General features: G+C 42.7%; 2 protein-coding genes across 2 annotated transcripts; both read left to right on the forward strand.

Annotated features, from left to right (window-relative positions):
* Positions 1-1,205: 1,205 nt before the first annotated feature.
* LOC139556006 (uncharacterized) lies at positions 1,206-7,080 on the forward strand. Its single transcript, XM_071369467.1, has 5 exons — positions 1,206-1,487; positions 1,964-2,101; positions 4,867-5,124; positions 5,864-6,001; positions 6,699-7,080. Exons 1-5 carry the CDS (start codon positions 1,295-1,297, stop codon positions 6,989-6,991), a joined length of 1,020 nt encoding a protein of 339 aa, XP_071225568.1. The 5' UTR covers positions 1,206-1,294; the 3' UTR covers positions 6,992-7,080.
* A 9,423-nt stretch (positions 7,081-16,503) lies between these two features.
* LOC139556013 (complement C1q-like protein 2) lies at positions 16,504-18,094 on the forward strand. Its single transcript, XM_071369473.1, has 3 exons — positions 16,504-16,878; positions 17,275-17,412; positions 17,715-18,094. Exons 1-3 carry the CDS (start codon positions 16,734-16,736, stop codon positions 18,005-18,007), a joined length of 576 nt encoding a protein of 191 aa, XP_071225574.1. The 5' UTR covers positions 16,504-16,733; the 3' UTR covers positions 18,008-18,094.
* The last annotated feature ends 871 nt before the right edge of the window (positions 18,095-18,965 follow it).

Genomic DNA, 18,965 nt, shown 5'->3' on the forward strand with positions numbered 1-18,965 from the left:
ACTGATGTTCGTCATCCTTCAGGAAATACTACAGGTGCATTTCTCCAACGTTTATGCAAACAGGATTCTGAAGGTTTTACAAATGTATGATTTATAAAGATTCTTAATCACCAATAGAGTAAAACTGGTTTATCAGATGTCGCAGATGCATAGGAATCCCCCCACTAAGATATCCAGCACTAACTACAGTGAGCCTGAGAACACTGTACTAGAGCATATGTGTGAGGACCGACGCCAGAGATGAGAAGCAGGTACAGGGAGTCAGCATTTCATCAGGAACAAACAGGTAGCAGGACAGGAACAGCGTCAGCACACGGGTAAACAAGGACATATGACAATCAATGCAGAAGCAGGGAACAGAGTTGGGAACCAGACAGATATAGGGAAGGTAATGACAGAGGTAATTGAGTCTAGGTGAGTCCAATAATCGCTGATGCGTGTGACGGGGGGAAGGCAGGTGTGCGTAATGATGATGGCAGAAGTGCTGGGGAGCCTGGTGCCCTCGAGCGCCAGGGGGGAAGAGCGGGAGCAGAAGTGACAATATGTTTAGTTGAAATGAATTTTTTTCACTTCTTATGTTACCAAGGAGCCTCAGAAACTGTATGTACCATACATACTGCAGTCTCACAGAAAACAGTTTTGTTAACATAACCTAATTTTATAAAATCCTTTTTGTTCTGTTCTGGAAAATAAAACAAATATAAGGATCCAACCTACCCATGTCTCAAGAATGTTGTTTTATTTGTTTAAACATTGATGATAGAGAAACAAGTGTATTTCTTGTTATCATCCATATCTGCTATTTCACTGTTATGTCAGTTGGCCATACGGGTATTATGTTTAGATATTTTCTTCCTTTACTACTATAGATAAAACATAGACATACATTTTATAGAAATATTGTGGAATGCTCCTTTAATCAAAATATTATTTTGTCTTTGCTGTTCTATTACAGTAAAAAGCGAAGGGTCGGTTTGATGTCATTTGTTGACACACAGAGTTGAGTGAACTTTGCTGATACCAGGGTTGCAAAATTCTGGTAATTACGACAAATTCCCCGGTGGTCCAGAAATCCCGGTTGGAGGAGTCCCGGATTTCCTGCTTTTCCCTCCTGATTCCAGGAATCTTCCAGCCAGGATTTCTGCAACAGCTGGGGATTTTTGAAAAGTTCCCAGAATTTTGCAACCTGGTTACATTTTAAATAAACCAATCCATATATATCTAACTCAACATATGAGGAGCAGTCAGACATCTCAGCAAATCTCTCCCACCCGGTTCGTTCAAAAGCCCTGTGATGGAGTCCGTTTTGGCTGTGGTGGTGTTGCTTTGCTGTTGTGTGGTTGAGACTCAGACGGAGAGTGAGCCTATCTCACCAACACCTGGGCCAAACCAGGTTCCCATCTCAACATCTTTCTCAGCTGTCCCGTCCGAGGTTGACAGGCTGCTGAGGGAACTGACAGCCCGAGTGGAGAAACTGGAGAGCGAGGGTAACAGTAATGTTGGCCATTTCTTATCATTGTCCCTAGACTTAGTTTCTTTATGTGTGTCGGTATTCCTACGGGCGTGCAGGAACAGTGTGTGTCGATATTCCTACGGGCGTGCAGGAACACTGTGTGTGTGTGTGTGTGTGTGTGTGTGTGTGTGTGTGTGTGTGTGTGTGTGTGTGTGTGTGTGTGTGTGTGTGTGTGTGTGTGTGTGTGTGTGTGTGTGTGTGTGTGTGTGTGTGTGTGTGTGTGTGTGTGTGTGTGTGTGTGTGTGTGTGTGTGTGTGTGTGTGTGTGTGTGTGTGTGTGTGTGTGTGTGTGTGTGTGTGTACTCATGCATGATCAATAGAAGTGTGTGTTCATCATGCTCTGTCATTATTTCACAGTATCATTGGAAAGAAGTGCAAAAGTTCAGGATGTCAAACTATCTGGCTTGAAACGTTTGATGTGTAGTAATCTGAACATAATGTATTTTTACAGGCAAACCAAAAGTGGCCTTCTCCACTTCACTTAGGGTCAGTGAGGAACATTATCACTTCGGACCTTTCGACGAGGACACCACCGTGGTGTATAAAAAGGTCACTACAAACATCGGTGAAGCATATAACCCAGAAACAGGTATTTACCCACTAGATAAGTCTCTCAGCATTTTATTAAAGGTGCAATCTGTAACTTAATTTTGTGTCAAACGCTGTCCTGCACTTGTAAACTGAGGGGATGGGACTTAGCGCATCAAACAGTTTGTTTAATCTTTCGGTTCTTGGCTGAAAGTGTTTGTAGTACTGAGTTGCCATTGGCAATGATGAAAGCTACAGATTGCACGTTTATGTATTTTACTGAGGTGTCTTTATGTCCTTGTTCTGTTGTGTCATAATCACACAAAGTTGTTTTTGTCCACCTTGCTTTCCCACCTGATGCAGGTGTCTTTACTGCACCTGTGGGAGGGGCCTACTACTTCACATTCACTTGCAATGTTGGGAATTCAGGGGTGGCGAATGCAGCGTTGCTTAAGAACGGTGTGAACATGGCTGCCGTCTATGAATATGCCAACCCAAAATCCGGTATTTACCACAGCGGGGCCAATGGAGTCACACTAGTCCTGGTGGAAGGAGACAAAGTCAATGTGGTTCTCTGGAGTGGCAGTAGCATATTTGACAACAGCAGAATTAGCATGTTCAGTGGTTACCTTCTATTTCCTATCGATACTAAGTAATAGTAAAAGGCTGATAATTACATGGCATGACTTAGCAAGAATTGAAAATGCTTATTTCAACATTTCATTAAAGGAATAATCCACTCAAACTATCTTCTGGTATTTTTTTAATTAGTCCACTGTTGATTCAGTCCCAAAAAATGTTTGCGCTGCTGGTACGAACTGGTGAAACCAACATAACAGTAGTTGGTTGGGCTTGACGCACCAGGGCTGCTTGTACACAACCTAAAGCCTGTCTGGACTCACATTGTATGAGACTGTAATCCATCACCAGGAAGACAAAAAGTCAGGGGAGAGGACTAACAAATCATCTCCAACATCTCCTGAAAACAGAAAGGTTGGACTGTTGGGCATGGGGCTAACAACCCGAAACCGCAAAAACTTTGTCCTACAAAAACCGCAACAAATTACAATTCTACAATTGGATGCAAAGATCTCCCAGAGTCCCAGACTCGTATGACCACCATCAGTGAAAGCCTACGGGAAACTAGTGACTGACTTATGGGAGCACTAAACACCAAAAACAAACTGCACTTTGGCTTTTGTCATTTTTGAACAATGTTTGAGTCCAGAAAGCTGGCACAGGTTTCCAACGAAATGAGGAGATACAAGTTACAGATCTTGGGGGTGAGTGAAGTGAGGTGGACTAGTTCTGAATCCACGAGAACCAGCGCTGGAGAAACAGTACTACACGCTGGTGTCAGTGGTGGAAAACGTACCCAATTGTCATACTTGAGTAAAAGTAAAGATACATTAATAGAAAATGACTCAAGTGAAAGTGAAAGTCACCCAGTAAAATACTACTTGAGTAAAAGTCTAAAAGTATTTGGTTTTAAATATACTTACGTATCAAAAGTAAAAGTGTTAATCATTTCACATTCCTTATATTAAGCAAACCAGACGGAACCATTTTCTTTTTTTAAGGATGGCCAGTGGCACACTTCAACACTCAGCCATAATTTACAAACGAAGCATTTGTGTTTAGTGAGTCGGTCAGATCAGAGACAGTAGGGATGACCAGGGATGTTCTCTTGAGAAGCGTGTGAATTGTACCATTTACCTGTCCTGCTAAGCATTTGAAATGTAACAAGTGCTTTTGGATGTCAGGGAAAATGTATGGAGTAAAAAGTACATAATTGATTTCTTTAGGAATGTAGTGAAGTAAAAGTTGTCAAATATGAATAGTAAAGTACAGATACCCCAAAAAACGACTTAAGTAGTACTTTAAAGTATCTTTACTAAGTACTTCACACCCCTGAATGGAGTCGATATCATCCCACAGAAAGGTGTAGAGAACTGTAATTGAATGGAAACCAATCAGCAGCAGAATGATAACTGCCAGACTCAATGGACAACCTACCAAACTAACAGTAATCACATGTTATGCTCCCACAAACGATGCTCTTAGGGACTCATGACGTTGTTCCGGTTGCTTCTCTCCTAGTTGTGTACTGTATGCTGTTAGAATCTATGCTAACAGCATGTCTATAAACATGGTATCGCTAATGGATTAGGGTTAAATGGGTGAACAGTGGCAAGTGTTACTGAGTGGACCGTCCTGGCTAAGTAAATGTAGTAAGAAGTGGTAGTTGCATCACTTGGTGTCCATTCCAAGGAGATACTAGGAGTTGGAAGAGACTGGGCGCCATGGCAACTTTCATTTAGTGTCTTTGACTGGTCAGTCCTTGAGTAAACATTCTTAAACCTTGGAAGAGTCATGCAAGGATGAGGAACCTATTTGTATTACCTGAGAATGTTTTACATCTTATCTGGTTCATAGTTGCCTATCTAATCTACAACCTGTCAGATAAAATCATGAATTATTACTTGAGAAGGGACAAACACTTTTTTTTCTGTGGTTAACTTCCTCCTCGTAATATGGTTACATATTTCTAATGACCAGTGAGGAGTCCAATGGCTGCTCAGGGGGTGGGGACACAGACCAAAAACACTCACGTGTATCCTTACAAATATCTGCATAGGGTTAAATCAGATGCCGTGTTGATGAGAAACATCTAGTTGATTATTAATTTTTTGGTTCTGAAGAAGAATTATTATTTTGGCATACTCCTATTCCATGGAACCCGATGTTATTGTTTTACCAGGCATGTGTATAAATAGCAAACAGGAATGACTAGTTACAAACACCTTCATTTGTTGCTTTATTAAGAGATGGAGTCTGTCTGTGTTCTGCTGCTGTTGCTGTGCTGCTGCAGTCTGTCTGGTGCGCAAGTTGTGAGCAGTAGTGAGGGCAACGTCGCAAGCAAAAGCTCTCAACGCGTTGACGACAAAGTAGGAAACATCTGGATGAAAGAGCTGCTGGAGAGTGTCGGTGAAGCTGCTGCCACCACCGGCTCCCTATCGGACATCTACACTGTGCTGAGAGAACTTAGTGCCAAAGTGGAAAATCTGGAGAAGGCATGTAATGGTGAGTGAGTGACTGAGCACGATATTGTAACGGCCGTCCCTCGGTGAGTGAGTAGACCAAGGCGCAGCGGGTGATGAATACATAATGTTTATTTGACAAGACGGAAAAACACGAAACGAAATACACTTGAATGATTAACAAAATAACAAAACGAACTAGACAGACCTAAACTATGAACTTACATGAAACGAGGAACACATAAACAGGAACGACCGAACGAACGAACGAGACGAGACAGTACCGTGTGGTGCAAAATACACAGACACAGCGACAATCACCCACAAACAAACAGTGAGAACAACCTACCTTAATATGACTCTCAATTAGAGGAAAACGCAAAACACCTGCCTCTAATTAAGAGCCATACCAGGCAACCCAAAACCAACATAGAAACAGCAAACATAGACTGCCCACCCAAAACTCACGCCCTGACCATCACACACATACAAAACAACAGAAAACAGGTCAGGAACGTGACAGATATGATGGTGTTCTTGCTACATTTTGTAATATTGTGAATTGCCCCAACGGCCTGTACTTCTATAGACAAAGTTCATTTCAATCAATTTTGGTGTTTGTGTGTGTGTGTACTCATGCATGATCAAAAGAAGTGTGTGTTCATCATGCTCTGTCATTATTTCACAGTATCATTGGAAAGAAGTGCAAAAGTTCAGGATGTCAAACTATCCGTCTTGAAATGTTTGATGTGTAGTAATCTGAACATAATGTATTTTTACAGGAAAACCAAAAGTGGCCTTCTCCACTTCACTTAGGGTCAGAGAGGAACATTATCACTTCGGACCTTTCGACAAGGACACCACCGTGGTGTATAAAAAGGTCACTACAAACATCGGTGAAGCATATAACCCAGAAACAGGTATTTACCCACTAGATAAGTCTCTCAGCATTTTATTAAAGGTGCAATCTGTAACTTCATTTTGTGTCAAGCGCTGTCCTGCACTTGTAAACTGAGGGGATGGGACTTAGCGAATCAAACATTTTGTTTAATCTTTCGGTTCTTGGCTGAAAGTGTTTGTAGTACTGAGTTGCCATTGGCAATGATGAAAGCTACAGATTGCACGTTTATGTATTTTACTGAGGTGTCTTTATGTCCATGTTCTGTTGTGTCATAATCACACAAAGTTGTTTTTGTCCACCTTGCTTTCCCACCTGATGCAGGTGTCTTTATGTCCTTGTTCTGTTGTGTCATAATCACACAAAGTTGTTTTTGTCCACCTTGCTTTCCCACCTGATGCAGGTGTCTTTATGTCCTTGTTCTGTTGTGTCATAATCACACAAAGTTGTTTTTGTCCACCTTGCTTTCCCACCTGATGCAGGTGTCTTTATGTCCTTGTTCTGTTGTGTCATAATCACACAAAGTTGTTTTTGTCCACCTTGCTTTCCCACCTGATGCAGGTGTCTTTATGTGCTTGTTCTGTTGTGTCATAATCACATAAAGTTGTTTTTGTCCACCTTGCTTTCCCACCTGATGCAGGTGTCTTTATGTCCTTGTTCTGTTGTGTCATAATCACACAAAGTTGTTTTTGTCCACCTTGCTTTCCCACCTGATGCAGGTGTCTTTACTGCACCTGTGGGAGGGGCCTACTACTTCACATTCACTTGCAATGTTGGGAATTCAGGGGTGGCGAATGCAGCGTTGCTCAAGAACGGTGTGAACATGGCTGCCGTCTATGAATATGCCAACCCAAAATCCGGTATTTACCACAGCGGGGCCAATGGAGTCACACTAGACCTGGTGGAAGGAGACAAAGTCTATGTGGTTCTCTGGAGTGGCAGTAGCATATTTGACAACAGCAGAATTAGCATGTTCAGTGGTTACCTTCTATTTCCTATCGATACTAAGTAATAGTAAAAGGCTGATAATTACATGGCATGACTTAGCAATAATTGAAAATGCTTATTTCAACATTTCATTAAAGGAATAATCCACTCAAACTATCTTCTGGTATTTTTTAAATTAGTCCACTGTTGATTCAGTCCCCCAAAATTTTGCGCTGCTGGTACGAACTGGTGAAACCAACATAGCAGTAGTTGGTTGGGCTTGACACACCAGGGCTGCTTGTACACAACCTAAAGCCTGTCTGGACTCACATTGTATGCGACTGTAATCCATCACCAGGAAGACAAAAGGTCAGGGGAGAGGACTAACAAATCATCTCCAACATCTCCTGAAAACAGAAAGGTTGGACTGTTGGGCATGGGGCTAACAACCCGAAACCGCAAAAACGTTGTGCTACGAAACCGCAACAAATTACAATTCTACAAATGGATGCAAAGATCTCTCAGAGTCCCAGACTTGTATGACCACCATCAGTGAAAGCCTACGGGAAACTAGTGACTGACTTATGGGAGCACTAAACACCAAAAACAAACTGCACTTTGGCTTTTGTCATTTTTGAACAATGTTTGAGTCCAGAAAGCTGGCACAGGTTTCCAATGAAATGAGGAGATACAAGTTACAGATCTTGGGGGTGAGTGAAGTCAGGTGGACTAGTTCTGAATCCACGAGAACCAGCGCTGGAGAAACAGTACTACACGCTGGTGTCAGTGGTGGAAAACATACCCAATTGTCATACTTAAGTAAAAGTAAAGATACCATAATAGAAAATGACTCAAGTGAAAGTGAAAGTCACCCAGTAAAATACTACTTGAGTAAAAGTCTAAAAGTATTTGGTTTTAAATATACTTACGTATCAAAAGTAAAAGTGTTAATCATTTCACATTCCTTATATTAAGCAAAAGAGACAGACCTATTTTCTTTTTTTTATGGATGGCCAGTGGCACACTTCAACACTCAGCCATAATTTACAAACAAAGTGTTTAGTGAGTCGGTCAGATCAGAGGCAGTAGGGATGACCAGGGATGTTCTCTTGAGAAGCTTGTGAATTGTACCATTTACCTGTCCTGCTAAGCATTTGAAATGTAACAAGTGCTTTTGGGTGCCAGGGAAAATGTATGGCGTAAAAAGTACATTATTTTCTTCAGGAATATAGTGAAGTAGAAGTAGAAGTTGTATAAATATAAATAGTAAAGTACAGATACCCCCCCAAAACGATTTAAGTAGTACTTTAAAGTATTTTTACTTAAGTACTTCACACCCCTGAATGGAGTCGACATCATCCCACAGAAAGGTGTAGAGAACTGTAATTGAATGGAAACCAATCAGCAGCAGAATGATAACTGCCAGACTCAATGGACAACCTACCAAACTAACAATAATCAAATGTTATGCTCCCACAAACGATGCTCTTAGGGACTCATGAGGTTGTTCCAGTTGCTTCTCTCCTAGTTGTGTACTGTATGCTGTTAGAATCTATGCTAACAGCATGTCTATAAACATGGTATCGCTAATGGATTTGGGTTAAATGGGTGAACAGTGGCAAGTGTTACTGAGTGGACCGTCCTGGCTAAGTAAATGTAGTAAGAAGTGGTAGTTGCATCACTTGGTGTCCACTCCAAGGAGATACTAGGAGTTGGGAGAGACTGGGCGCCATGGCAACTTTCATTTAGTGTCTTTGACTGGTCAGTCCTTGAGTAAACATTCTTAAACCTTGGAAGAGTCGTGCAAGGATGAGGAACCTATTTTTATTATCTGAGAATGTTTTATATCTTATCTGGTTCATAGTTGCTTATCTAATCTACAATCTGTCAGATAAAATCATGAATTATTACTTGAGAAGGGACAAACCCTTTTTTTCCTGTGGTTAACTTCCTCCTCGTAATATGGTTACATATTTCTAATGACCAGTGAGAAGTCCAATGGCTTCATGTTATGTAATCAAGGAGCCTCAGAAACTGAATGTACCATACTGTCACGTTCGTCTTGTGAGAGAGAGTGGACCAAGGCGCAGCGTGTGCAAAATACATTCTCTTTTATTTTAGAGAAAGGAAAAACACGTAACGAACACTTTAACAAACTGAAACAAAACAACAAACGATCGTGAAGCTATAGACGTAAGTGCACACACAAGCTACATACGTACAACATAGACAATTACCCACATTAACCTAGTGCCTATGGCTGCCTTAAATATGGCTCCCAATCAGAGACAATTAATGACATCTGTCTCTGATTGAGAACCATTCAGGCAACCATAGACACAGCTAGACACCTATATTAAACACAAACCCATCTACTCTATTTAACCCCCTAAACCATACAACCACCCTAGACACTACAAAAACACATACATTCCCCATGTCACACCCTGACCTAACTAAAATAATAAAGAAAACAAATAATACTAAGGCCAGGGTGTGACAGTACCCCCCCCCGCAAAGGTGCGGTCTCCGGCCGCAGAACCTGAAACAGAAGGGGAGGGTCCGGGGTGGCCCCCATCATGGCGGCGGCTCGGGCGCGGGACGAGGCCCCCACTCCACCATTGTCAATACCCGCTTTGGTGGCGCCTCTGGAGCGGCGACCCTTGTAGCAAGTCCCGGACTGAAGACCATCCCAGAGGGGTAGCTCCGGACTGAGGGGTAGCTCCGGACTGAGGGACGGCAGCTCATGGCTGGCTGACGGATCTGGCGGCTCCTGGCTGGCTGGCGGATCCTGGCGGCTCCTGGCTGGCTGACGGATCTGGCGGCTCCTGGCTGGCTGGCGGATCCTGGCGGCTCCTGGCTGGCTGGCGGATCTGGCGGCTCCTGGCGGCTCCTGGCTGGCTGGCGGATCCTGGCGGCTCCTGGCTGGCTGGCGGATCTGGCGGCTCCTGGTGGATTCTGGCGGCTCCTGGCGGCGCCGGGCAGACGGACGGCTCCTGGCGGCGCCGGGCAGACGGGCGGCTCCTGGCGGCGCCGGGCAGACGGGCGGCTCCGGGCAGACGGGCGGCTCCTGGCGGCGCCGGGCAGACGGACGACTCCTGGCGGCGCCGGGCAGACGGACGACTCAGAAGGCGCCGGGCAGACGGACGACTCAGAAGGCGCCGGGCAGACGGACGACTCAGAAGGCGCTGGGCAGACGGACGACTCTGGCCGGCTGAGGCGCACTGTAGGCCTGGTGCGTGGTACCGGAACTGGAGGTACCGGGCTAAGGACACGCACCTTCAGGCTAGTGCGGGGAGAAGGAACAGGGCATACTGGACCCTGGATACGCACATTAGACCTAGTGCGTGGTGCCGGCACTGGTGGTACTGGGCTGAAGACACGCATCTCAGGGCTAGTGCGGGGAGCAGCAACAGGACGCACAGGACTCTGGGGACACACAGGAGGCTTGGTGCGTGGTGTAGGCACTGATGGTAATGGGCTGGAGACACGCACCACAAGGCTAGTGTGTGGAGGAGGAACAGGGCTCTGGAGACGCACAGGAAGCTCGGTGCGTGGTGTAGGCACTGGTGGTACTGGGCTGGGGCGGGGAGGTGGCGCCGGAAATACCGGACCGTGCAGGCGTACTGGCTCCCTTGAGCACTGAGCCTGCCCAACCTTACCTGGTTGTATGCTCCCCGTCGCCCGACCAGTACGGGGAGGTGGAATAACCCGCACCGGGCTATGTAGGCGAACCGGGGACACCATGCATAAGGCTGGTGCCATGTAAGCCGGCCCGAGGAGACGCACTGGTGGCCAGATGCGTTGGGCCGGCTTCATGACATCCGGCTCAAACATCAATCTAGCCCTGCCAGTGCGGGGAGGTGGAATAACCCGCACCGGGCTATGAACAAGTACAGGAGACACCATGCGCTCTACTGCGTAACACGGTGTCTGCCCGTACTCTCGCTCTCCACGGTAAGTACAGGGAGTATGCCCAGGTCTCCTACCTGACTTCGCCACACTCCCTTTCAGCCCCCCCCCCCGAGAAATTTTTGGGGCTGACTCACAGGCTTCCTACCACGTCGTCGCGCTGCCTCCATTCGCCGGTATCCCTCCTCGCATTGCGCCAGAGAATCCCAGGCGGGCTCCGGCATTCACCCTGGGTTAGGGTTAGGGTTAGGGTTAACCCTAACCCTAACCCTAACCCAAATAATACTAAGGCCAGGGTGTGACACATACATACTGCAGTCTCACAGAAAACAGTTTTGTCCACATAACCTGATTAAATAAAATGCTTTTTGTTCTGTTCTGAAAAATAAAACAAAAATAAGGATCCTACCTACCCATGTCTCAAGAATGTTAAAAAATAATAATAATATTGGTTATAGAGAAATAAGTGTATTTCTTGTTATCAATATCTGCTATTTCAAGGTTATGTCAGTTGGCCATACGGGTATTATGTTTAGTTTTTCTTCCTTTACTACTATAGATAAAACATAGACCTACATTTTATAGAAATATTGTGGAATGCGCTTTAATCAAAATATGCTTTTTTGTCTTTGTTGCTCTACTTCAGGGTTGGTGATGTCATTTGTTGACAGACAGAGTTGAGTGAACCTGGCTGATACCAGGGTTCATAGTCGCCAACAATCTGTCAGATAAAACCATTAATTATTACTTGAGAAGAGAAAAACACTTTTTTTCTGTGGTTAACTTCCTCCTCGTAATATGGTTACATATTTCTAATGACCAGTGAGGAGTCCAATGGCTGCTCAGGGGGTGGGGACACAGACCAAAAACACTCACGTGTATCCTTACAAATATCTGCATAGGGTTAAATCAGATGCCGTGTTGATGAGAAACATCTAGTTGATTATTAATTTTTTGGTTCTGAAGAAGAATTATTATTTTGGCATACTCCTATTCCCATGGAACCCGATGTTATTGTTTTACCAGGCATGTGTATAAATAGCCAACAGGAATGACTAGTTACAAACACCTTAATTTGTTGCTTTATTAACCTTTCAGTGATACCCATCCCGGATCCGGGAGCATCCTCATCAAAAAAGCTGACTAGCATAGCCTAGCGGGACAAGGATATCATATAATATAATTTTCATGAAATCACAAGTCCAATACAGCAAATGAAAATAAACATCTTGTGAATCCAGCCATCATTTCTGATTTTTAAAATGTTTTACAGCAAAAACACAATATGTATTTATATTAGCTAACCACAATAGCCAAACACACAACGGCATATTTTCACCATGTTTCCACCGCATAGGTAGCTTTCACAAAACCCACAAATAGAGATAAAATTAATCACTAACCTTGAACAACTTCAGATGACAGTCGTATAACATCATGTTATACAATACATTTATGTTTTGTTCGAAAAATTTGCATATTTATAGCTACAAATCCTGGTTTTACATTGCAGCCACCATCACAAATAGCACCAAAGCAGCCAGAATAATTACAGAGAGTGTCACGATCGTCGTTAGGAGAAAGAGAGGAGGACCAAGGCGCAGCGTGATAGCAATTCATCTTCCTTTTAATGAAGACGAAAATGAAACGAACACTGACAAAACTATACAAAACCACAAACGACCGTGAAGCTATACAAAACAAATAGTGCTGACACTAAACACTACACATAGACAATCCCCCACAACCTACCTAATGACTATGGCTGCCTAAATATGGCTCCCAATTAGAGACAATGATAGATAGCTGTCTCTAATTGAGAACCAATCTAGGCAACCATAGACTTACATAAACACCTACAATGAACACAACCCCATGAACTCTACAAACACCCCCTAGACAATACAAACACCCTAGACGAGACAAAAACACACAAACATCCCCCATGTTACACCCTGACCTAACTAAAATAATAAAGAAAACAAAGATAACTAAGGCCAGGGCGTGACAGAGAGCAACGTGAAACACATAAATACTCATCATAAAACATTTATGAAAAATACATGGTGTACAGCAAATGAAAGATAAACATCTTGTGAATCCAGCCAATATTTCCGAATTTGTAAGTGTTTTACAGCGAAAACACAATATAGAATTATATTAGCTCATCACAATAGCCAAACACACAAAGCTATTTATCCACCGCCAGCATAGATTTCACAAAAACAGCAATACAGATAAAATGAATCACTAACCTTTGGACAACTTCATCAGATGACAGTCTTATAACATCATGTTATACAATACATTTATGTTTTGTTCGAAAATGTGCATATTTAGAGCTGCAAATCGTGGTTATACATTGTGAAAATGTAGCAACAATTCACCAAAATCTCCGGAGATATTTTGGACAGTCACCTAATCTAATCAAAGAACTCATCATAAACTTTACTAAAAAATACATGTTGTACAGCAAATGAAAGATACACTGGTTCTTAATGCAACCGCTGTATTAGATTTTTTTTAATAATTTTACTACAACATACAAAAAGCATTACTGTGAGACAGCGCTCACATATTCTACCACCTGTTGGAGTGAACATATTCCACAGAAATACGAAATAACATCATAAATTGTGTCTTACTTTTGCTGAGCTTCCATCAGAATGTTGTGCAAGGAGTCCTTGGTCCAGAATAAATCGTTGTTTGGTTTTAGAATGTCCATTTCTTCTGTCGAATTAGCAACTTTGGCTAGCCATGTCGAGCTCACGTGTCCAAGAAATGTTTGCGCCTGGAACGAAAAATTCCAAAAGTCCCAATAAACGTTGAATAAACTGATCAAACTCGGTTGAAAAATCCTACTTTATGATGTTTTTCTCATATGTATCAAATAAAATCAGAGCCGGAGCAATTCGCCGTGTATACCGAACACTTTTCAGAAGACAATGTCGAGTTCCCCCGCGCGCCGTCGAAAACTGACAAAATACCGGACCTGCCACTCCAAAAGCTCTTATTCGGCCTCACATCAAGCTAGACACCCCATTCAACCTTCTACTGCCATTTTGACATCTAGTGGAAGGCGTATGAAGTGCATACATATCGACAAATAAAAGCCAATTGAATAGGCAAGCCCTGACACAGAGCCTCGTTTTCAGATTTTTCACTTCCTATATGGAAGTTTGCTGCCAAATGAGTTCTGTTTTACTCACATATATAATTCAAACAGTTTTAGAAACTTCAGAGTGTTTTCTATCCAATAGTAATAATAATATGCATATTGTATGATCTAGAACAGAGTACGAGGCCGTTTAATTTGGGCACGATTTTTTCCAAAGTGAAAACAGCGCCCCCCTATTCACAAGAAAGTTCTGAAGAAGAATTATTATTTTGGCATACTCCTATTCCCATGGAACCCGATGTTATTGTTTTACCAGGCATGTGTATAAATAGCCAACAGGAATGACTAGTTACAAACACCTTAATTTGTTGCTTTATTAAGAGATGGAGTCTGTCTGTGTTCTGCTGCTGTTGCTGTGCTGCTGCAGTCTGTCTGGTGCCAAAGTTGTGAGCAGTAGTGAGGGAAACGTCGCAAGCAAAAGCTCTCAACGCGTTGACGGCAAAGTAGGAAACATCTGGATGAAAGAGCTGCTGGAGAGTGTCGGTGAAGCTGCTGCCACCACCGGCTCCCTATCGGACATCTACACTGTGCTGAGAGAACTTAGTGCCAAAGTGGAAAATCTGGAGAAGGCATGTAATGGTGAGTGAGTGACTGAGCACGATATGATGGTGTTCTTGCTACATTTTGTAATATTGTGAATTGCCCCAACGGCCTGTACTTCTATAGACAAAGTTCATTTCAATCAGTTTTGGTGTTTGTGTGTGTGTTCTTGAAATAATTTACATCTGTTTCTTCACAGAGAGACCTAAGGTGGCGTTCTCAGCATCACTCTTCCCATCATCTCAACACAAAGGGCCCTTTAAAATTGACACCACCCTGATATTCACAAATGTTATCACAAACATTGGCGAAGCTTACAACTCTGGAACAGGTAGTTTATTTTACAGCATAATTACTGTTTCTAATTTCATTTATTTTAAATTGTAATATGAGCTCAGAGGGCTTTGATTGTCCGTGACTTTTATATACCTTCGAACATCAAACATGCAAGTCAACTATTCTATATAAATTGAACCAAAAGGAATTCATGTTTATCACGAGTATGATGTTGAAATGAATGCATCTATTGCATGCATCTCCTCTGTCTGCACTGCAGGTGTCTTTGCTGCACCGGTGAGAGGGGTCTACTACTTCACGTTCACTTGCAATTCTGGGACTACAGGAAAAGTGAATGCTGCCCTGTTGAAGAATGGCCAAAATATGGCTTCCATGATTGAAAATAGTAATACTGACAGCATGGGGTCAAATAGTGTAATACTGCAGTTAGATGAAGGTGATCATGTTAACATTATCCTCTGGAGGGACAACAGCATCTATGACAATGGATACAGGAGCACATTCACTGGTGTTCTGCTCTTTCCAATGTGAGGAGAGCATACCATTTGCTTGTTGTAACTATAATGATTGTAAAGTTTTGTAGGAATGTATGTACAATAATCAAACACTGATGTTCGTCATCCTTCAGGAAATACTACAGGTGCATTTCTCCAACGTTTATGCAAACAGGATTCTGAAGGTTTTACAAATGTATGATTTATAAAGATTCTTAATCACCAATAGAGTAAAACTGGTTTATCAGATGTCGCAGATGCATAGGAATTCCCCCACTAAGATATCCAGCACTAACTACAGTGAGCCTGAGAACACTGTACTAGAGCATATGTGTAAGGACCGACGCCAGAGATGAGAAGCAGGTACGGGGAGTCAACATTTCATCAGGAACAAACAGGTAACAGGACAGGAACAGCGTCAGCACACGGGTAAACAAGGACATATGACAATCAATGCAGAAGCAGGGAACAGAGTTGGGAACCAGACAGATATAGGGAAGGTAATGACAGAGGTAATTGAGTCTAGGTGAGTCCAATAATCGCTGATGCGTGTGACGGGGGGAAGGCAGGTGTGCGTAATGATGATGGCAGAAGTGCTGGGGAGCCTGGTGCCCTCGAGCGCCAGGGGGGAAGAGCGGGAGCAGAAGTGACAATATGTTTAGTTTAAATGAATTTTTTTCACTTCTTATGTTACCAAGGAGCCTCAGAAACTGTATGTACCATACATACTGCAGTCTCACAGAAAACAGTTTTGTTAACATAACCTAATTTTATAAAATCCTTTTTGTTCTGTTCTGGAAAATAAAACAAATATAAGGATCCAACCTACCCATGTCTCAAGAATGTTGTTTTATTTGTTTAAACATTGATGATAGAGAAACAAGTGTATTTCTTGTTATCATCCATATCTGCTATTTCACTGTTATGTCAGTTGGCCATACGGGTATTATGTTTAGATATTTTCTTCCTTTACTACTATAGATAAAACATAGACATACATTTTATAGAAATATTGTGGAATGCTCCTTTAATCAAAATATTATTTTGTCTTTGCTGTTCTATTACAGTAAAAAGCGAAGGGTCGGTTTGATGTCATTTGTTGACACACAGAGTTGAGTGAACTTTGCTGATACCAGGGTTGCAAAATTCTGGGAATTACGACAAATTCCCCGGTGGTCCAGAAATCCCGGTTGGAGGAGTCCCGGATTTCCTGCTTTTCCCTCCTGATTCCAGGAATCTTCCAGCCAGGATTTCTGCAACAGCTGGGGATTTTTGAAAAGTTCCCAGAATTTTGCAACCTGGTTACATTTTAAATAAACCAATCCATATATATCTAACTCAACATATGAGGAAAAGTCAGACATCTCAGCAAATCTCTCCCACCCAGTTCGTTCAAAAGCCCTGTGATGGAGTCTGTTTTGGCTGTGGTGGTGTTGCTTTGCTGTTGTGTGGTTGAGACTCAGACGGAGAGTGATTTCTCAGCTGTCCCGTCCGAGGTTGACAGGCTGCTGAGGGAACTGACAGCCCGAGTGGAGAAACTGGAGAGCGAGGGTAACAGTAATGTTGGCCATTTCTTATCATTGTACCTAGACTTAGTTTCTTTATGTGTGTCGGTATTCCTACGGGCGTGCAGGAACACTGTGTGTGTGTGTGTGTGTGTGTGTGTGTGTGTGTGTGTGTGTGTGTGTGTGTGTGTGTGTGTGTGTGTGTGTGTGTGTGTGTGTGTGTGTGTGTGTGTGTGTGTGTGTGTGTGTGTGTGTGTGTGTGTGTGTGTGTGTGTGTGTGTGTGTGTGTGTACTCATGCATGATCAATAGAAGTGTGTGTTCATCATGCTCTGTCATTATTTTAACAGTATCATTGGAAAGAAGTGCAAAAGTTCAGGATGTCAAACTATCTGGCTTGAAACGTTTGATGTGTAGTAATCTGAACATAATGTTTTTTTACAGGTAAACCAAAAGTGGCCTTCTCCACTTCACTTAGGGTCAGTGAGGAACATTATCACTTCGGACCTTTCGACGAGGACACCACCGTGGTGTATAAAAAGGTCACTACAAACATCGGTGAAGCATATAACCCAGAAACAGGTATTTACCCACTAGATAAGTCTCTCAGCATTTTATTAAAGGTGCAATCTGTAACTTCATTTTGTGTCAAACGCTGTCCTGCACTTGTAAACTGAGGGGATGGGACTTAGCGAATCAAACAGTTTGTTTAATCTTTCGGTTCTTGGCTGAAAGTGTTTGTAGTACTGAGTTGCCATTGGCAATGATGAAAGCTACAGATTGCACGTTTATGTATTTTACTGAGTTGTCTTTATGTCCTTGTTCTGTTGTGTCATAATCACATAAAGTTGTTTTTGTCCACCTTGCTTTCCCACCTGATGCAGGTGTCTTTACTGCACCTGTGGGAGGGGCCTACTACTTCACATTCACTTGCAATGTTGGGAATTCAGGGGTGGCGAATGCAGCGTTGCTTAAGAACGGTGTGAACATGGCTGCCGTCTATGAATATGCCAACCCAAAATCCGGTATTTACCACAGCGGGGCCAATGGAGTCACACTAGTCCTGGTGGAAGGAGACAAAGTCAATGTGGTTCTCTGGAGTGGCAGTAGCATATTTGACAACAGCAGAATTAGCATGTTCAGTGGTTACCTTCTATTTCCTATCGATACTAAGTAATAGTAAAAGGCTGATAATTACATGGCATGACTTAGCAAGAATTGAAAATGCTTATTTCAACATTTCATTAAAGGAATAATCCACTCACACTATCTTCTGGTATTCTTTTAATTAGTCCACTGTTGATTCAGTCCCAAAAAATGTTTGCGCTGCTGGTACGAACTGGTGAAACCAACATAGCAGTAGTTGGTTGGGCTTGACACACCAGGGCTGCTTGTACACAACCTAAAACCTGTCTGGACTCACATTGTATGAGACTGTAATCCATCACCAGGAAGACAAAAGGTCAGGGGAAAGGACTAACAAATCATCTCCAAAATCTCCTGAAAACAGAAAGGTTGGACTGTTGGGCATAGGGCTAACAACCCGAAACCGCAAAAACGTTACAACAAATTACAATTCTACAAATGGATGCAAAGATCTCCCAGAGTCCCAGACTCGTATGACCACCATCAGTGAAAGCCTACGGGAAAATAGTGACTGACTTATGGGAGCACTAAACACCAAAAACAAACTGCACTGGCTTTTGTCATTTTTGAACAATGTTTGAGTCTAGAAAGCTGGCACAGGTTTCCAATGAAATGAGGAGATACAAGTTACAGATCCTGGGGGTGAGTGAAGTCAGGTGGACTAGTTCTGAATCCACGAGAACCAGCGCTGGAGAAACAGTACTACACGCTGGTGTCAGTGGTGGAAAACGTACCCAATTGTCATACTTGAGTAAAAGTAAAGATACCTTAATAGAAAATGACTCAAGTGAAAGTGAAAGTCACCCAGTAAAATACTACTTGAGTAAAAGTCTAAAAGTATTTGGTTTTAAATATACTTACGTATCAAAAGTAAAAGTATTAATCATTTCACATTCCTTATATTAAGCAAAAGAGACAGAACCATTTTCTTTTTTTAAGGATGGCCAGTGGCACACTTCATCACTCAGCCAAAATTTACAAACAAAGTG

This window comes from Salvelinus alpinus, chromosome 27 (genome assembly GCF_045679555.1).
Source record: "Salvelinus alpinus chromosome 27, SLU_Salpinus.1, whole genome shotgun sequence".
In the NCBI taxonomy this organism is placed as follows: Eukaryota; Metazoa; Chordata; class Actinopteri; order Salmoniformes; family Salmonidae; genus Salvelinus; species Salvelinus alpinus.

Excerpts from the sequence above, each read along its gene's own strand:
- LOC139556006 (XM_071369467.1), top strand. The coding sequence starts at position 1,295 with ATGGAGTCCGTTTTGGCTGTGGTGGTGTTGCTTTGCTGTTGTGTGGTT. Across the intron at positions 1,488-1,963 it reads GGAGAAACTGGAGAGCGAGG|GCAAACCAAAAGTGGCCTTC; the intron begins GTAACAGTAATG and ends GTATTTTTACAG. Across the intron at positions 2,102-4,866 it reads AGCATATAACCCAGAAACAG|AGATGGAGTCTGTCTGTGTT; the intron begins GTATTTACCCAC and ends TGCTTTATTAAG.
- LOC139556013 (XM_071369473.1), top strand. The coding sequence starts at position 16,734 with ATGGAGTCTGTTTTGGCTGTGGTGGTGTTGCTTTGCTGTTGTGTGGTT. Across the intron at positions 16,879-17,274 it reads GGAGAAACTGGAGAGCGAGG|GTAAACCAAAAGTGGCCTTC; the intron begins GTAACAGTAATG and ends GTTTTTTTACAG. Across the intron at positions 17,413-17,714 it reads AGCATATAACCCAGAAACAG|GTGTCTTTACTGCACCTGTG; the intron begins GTATTTACCCAC and ends CACCTGATGCAG.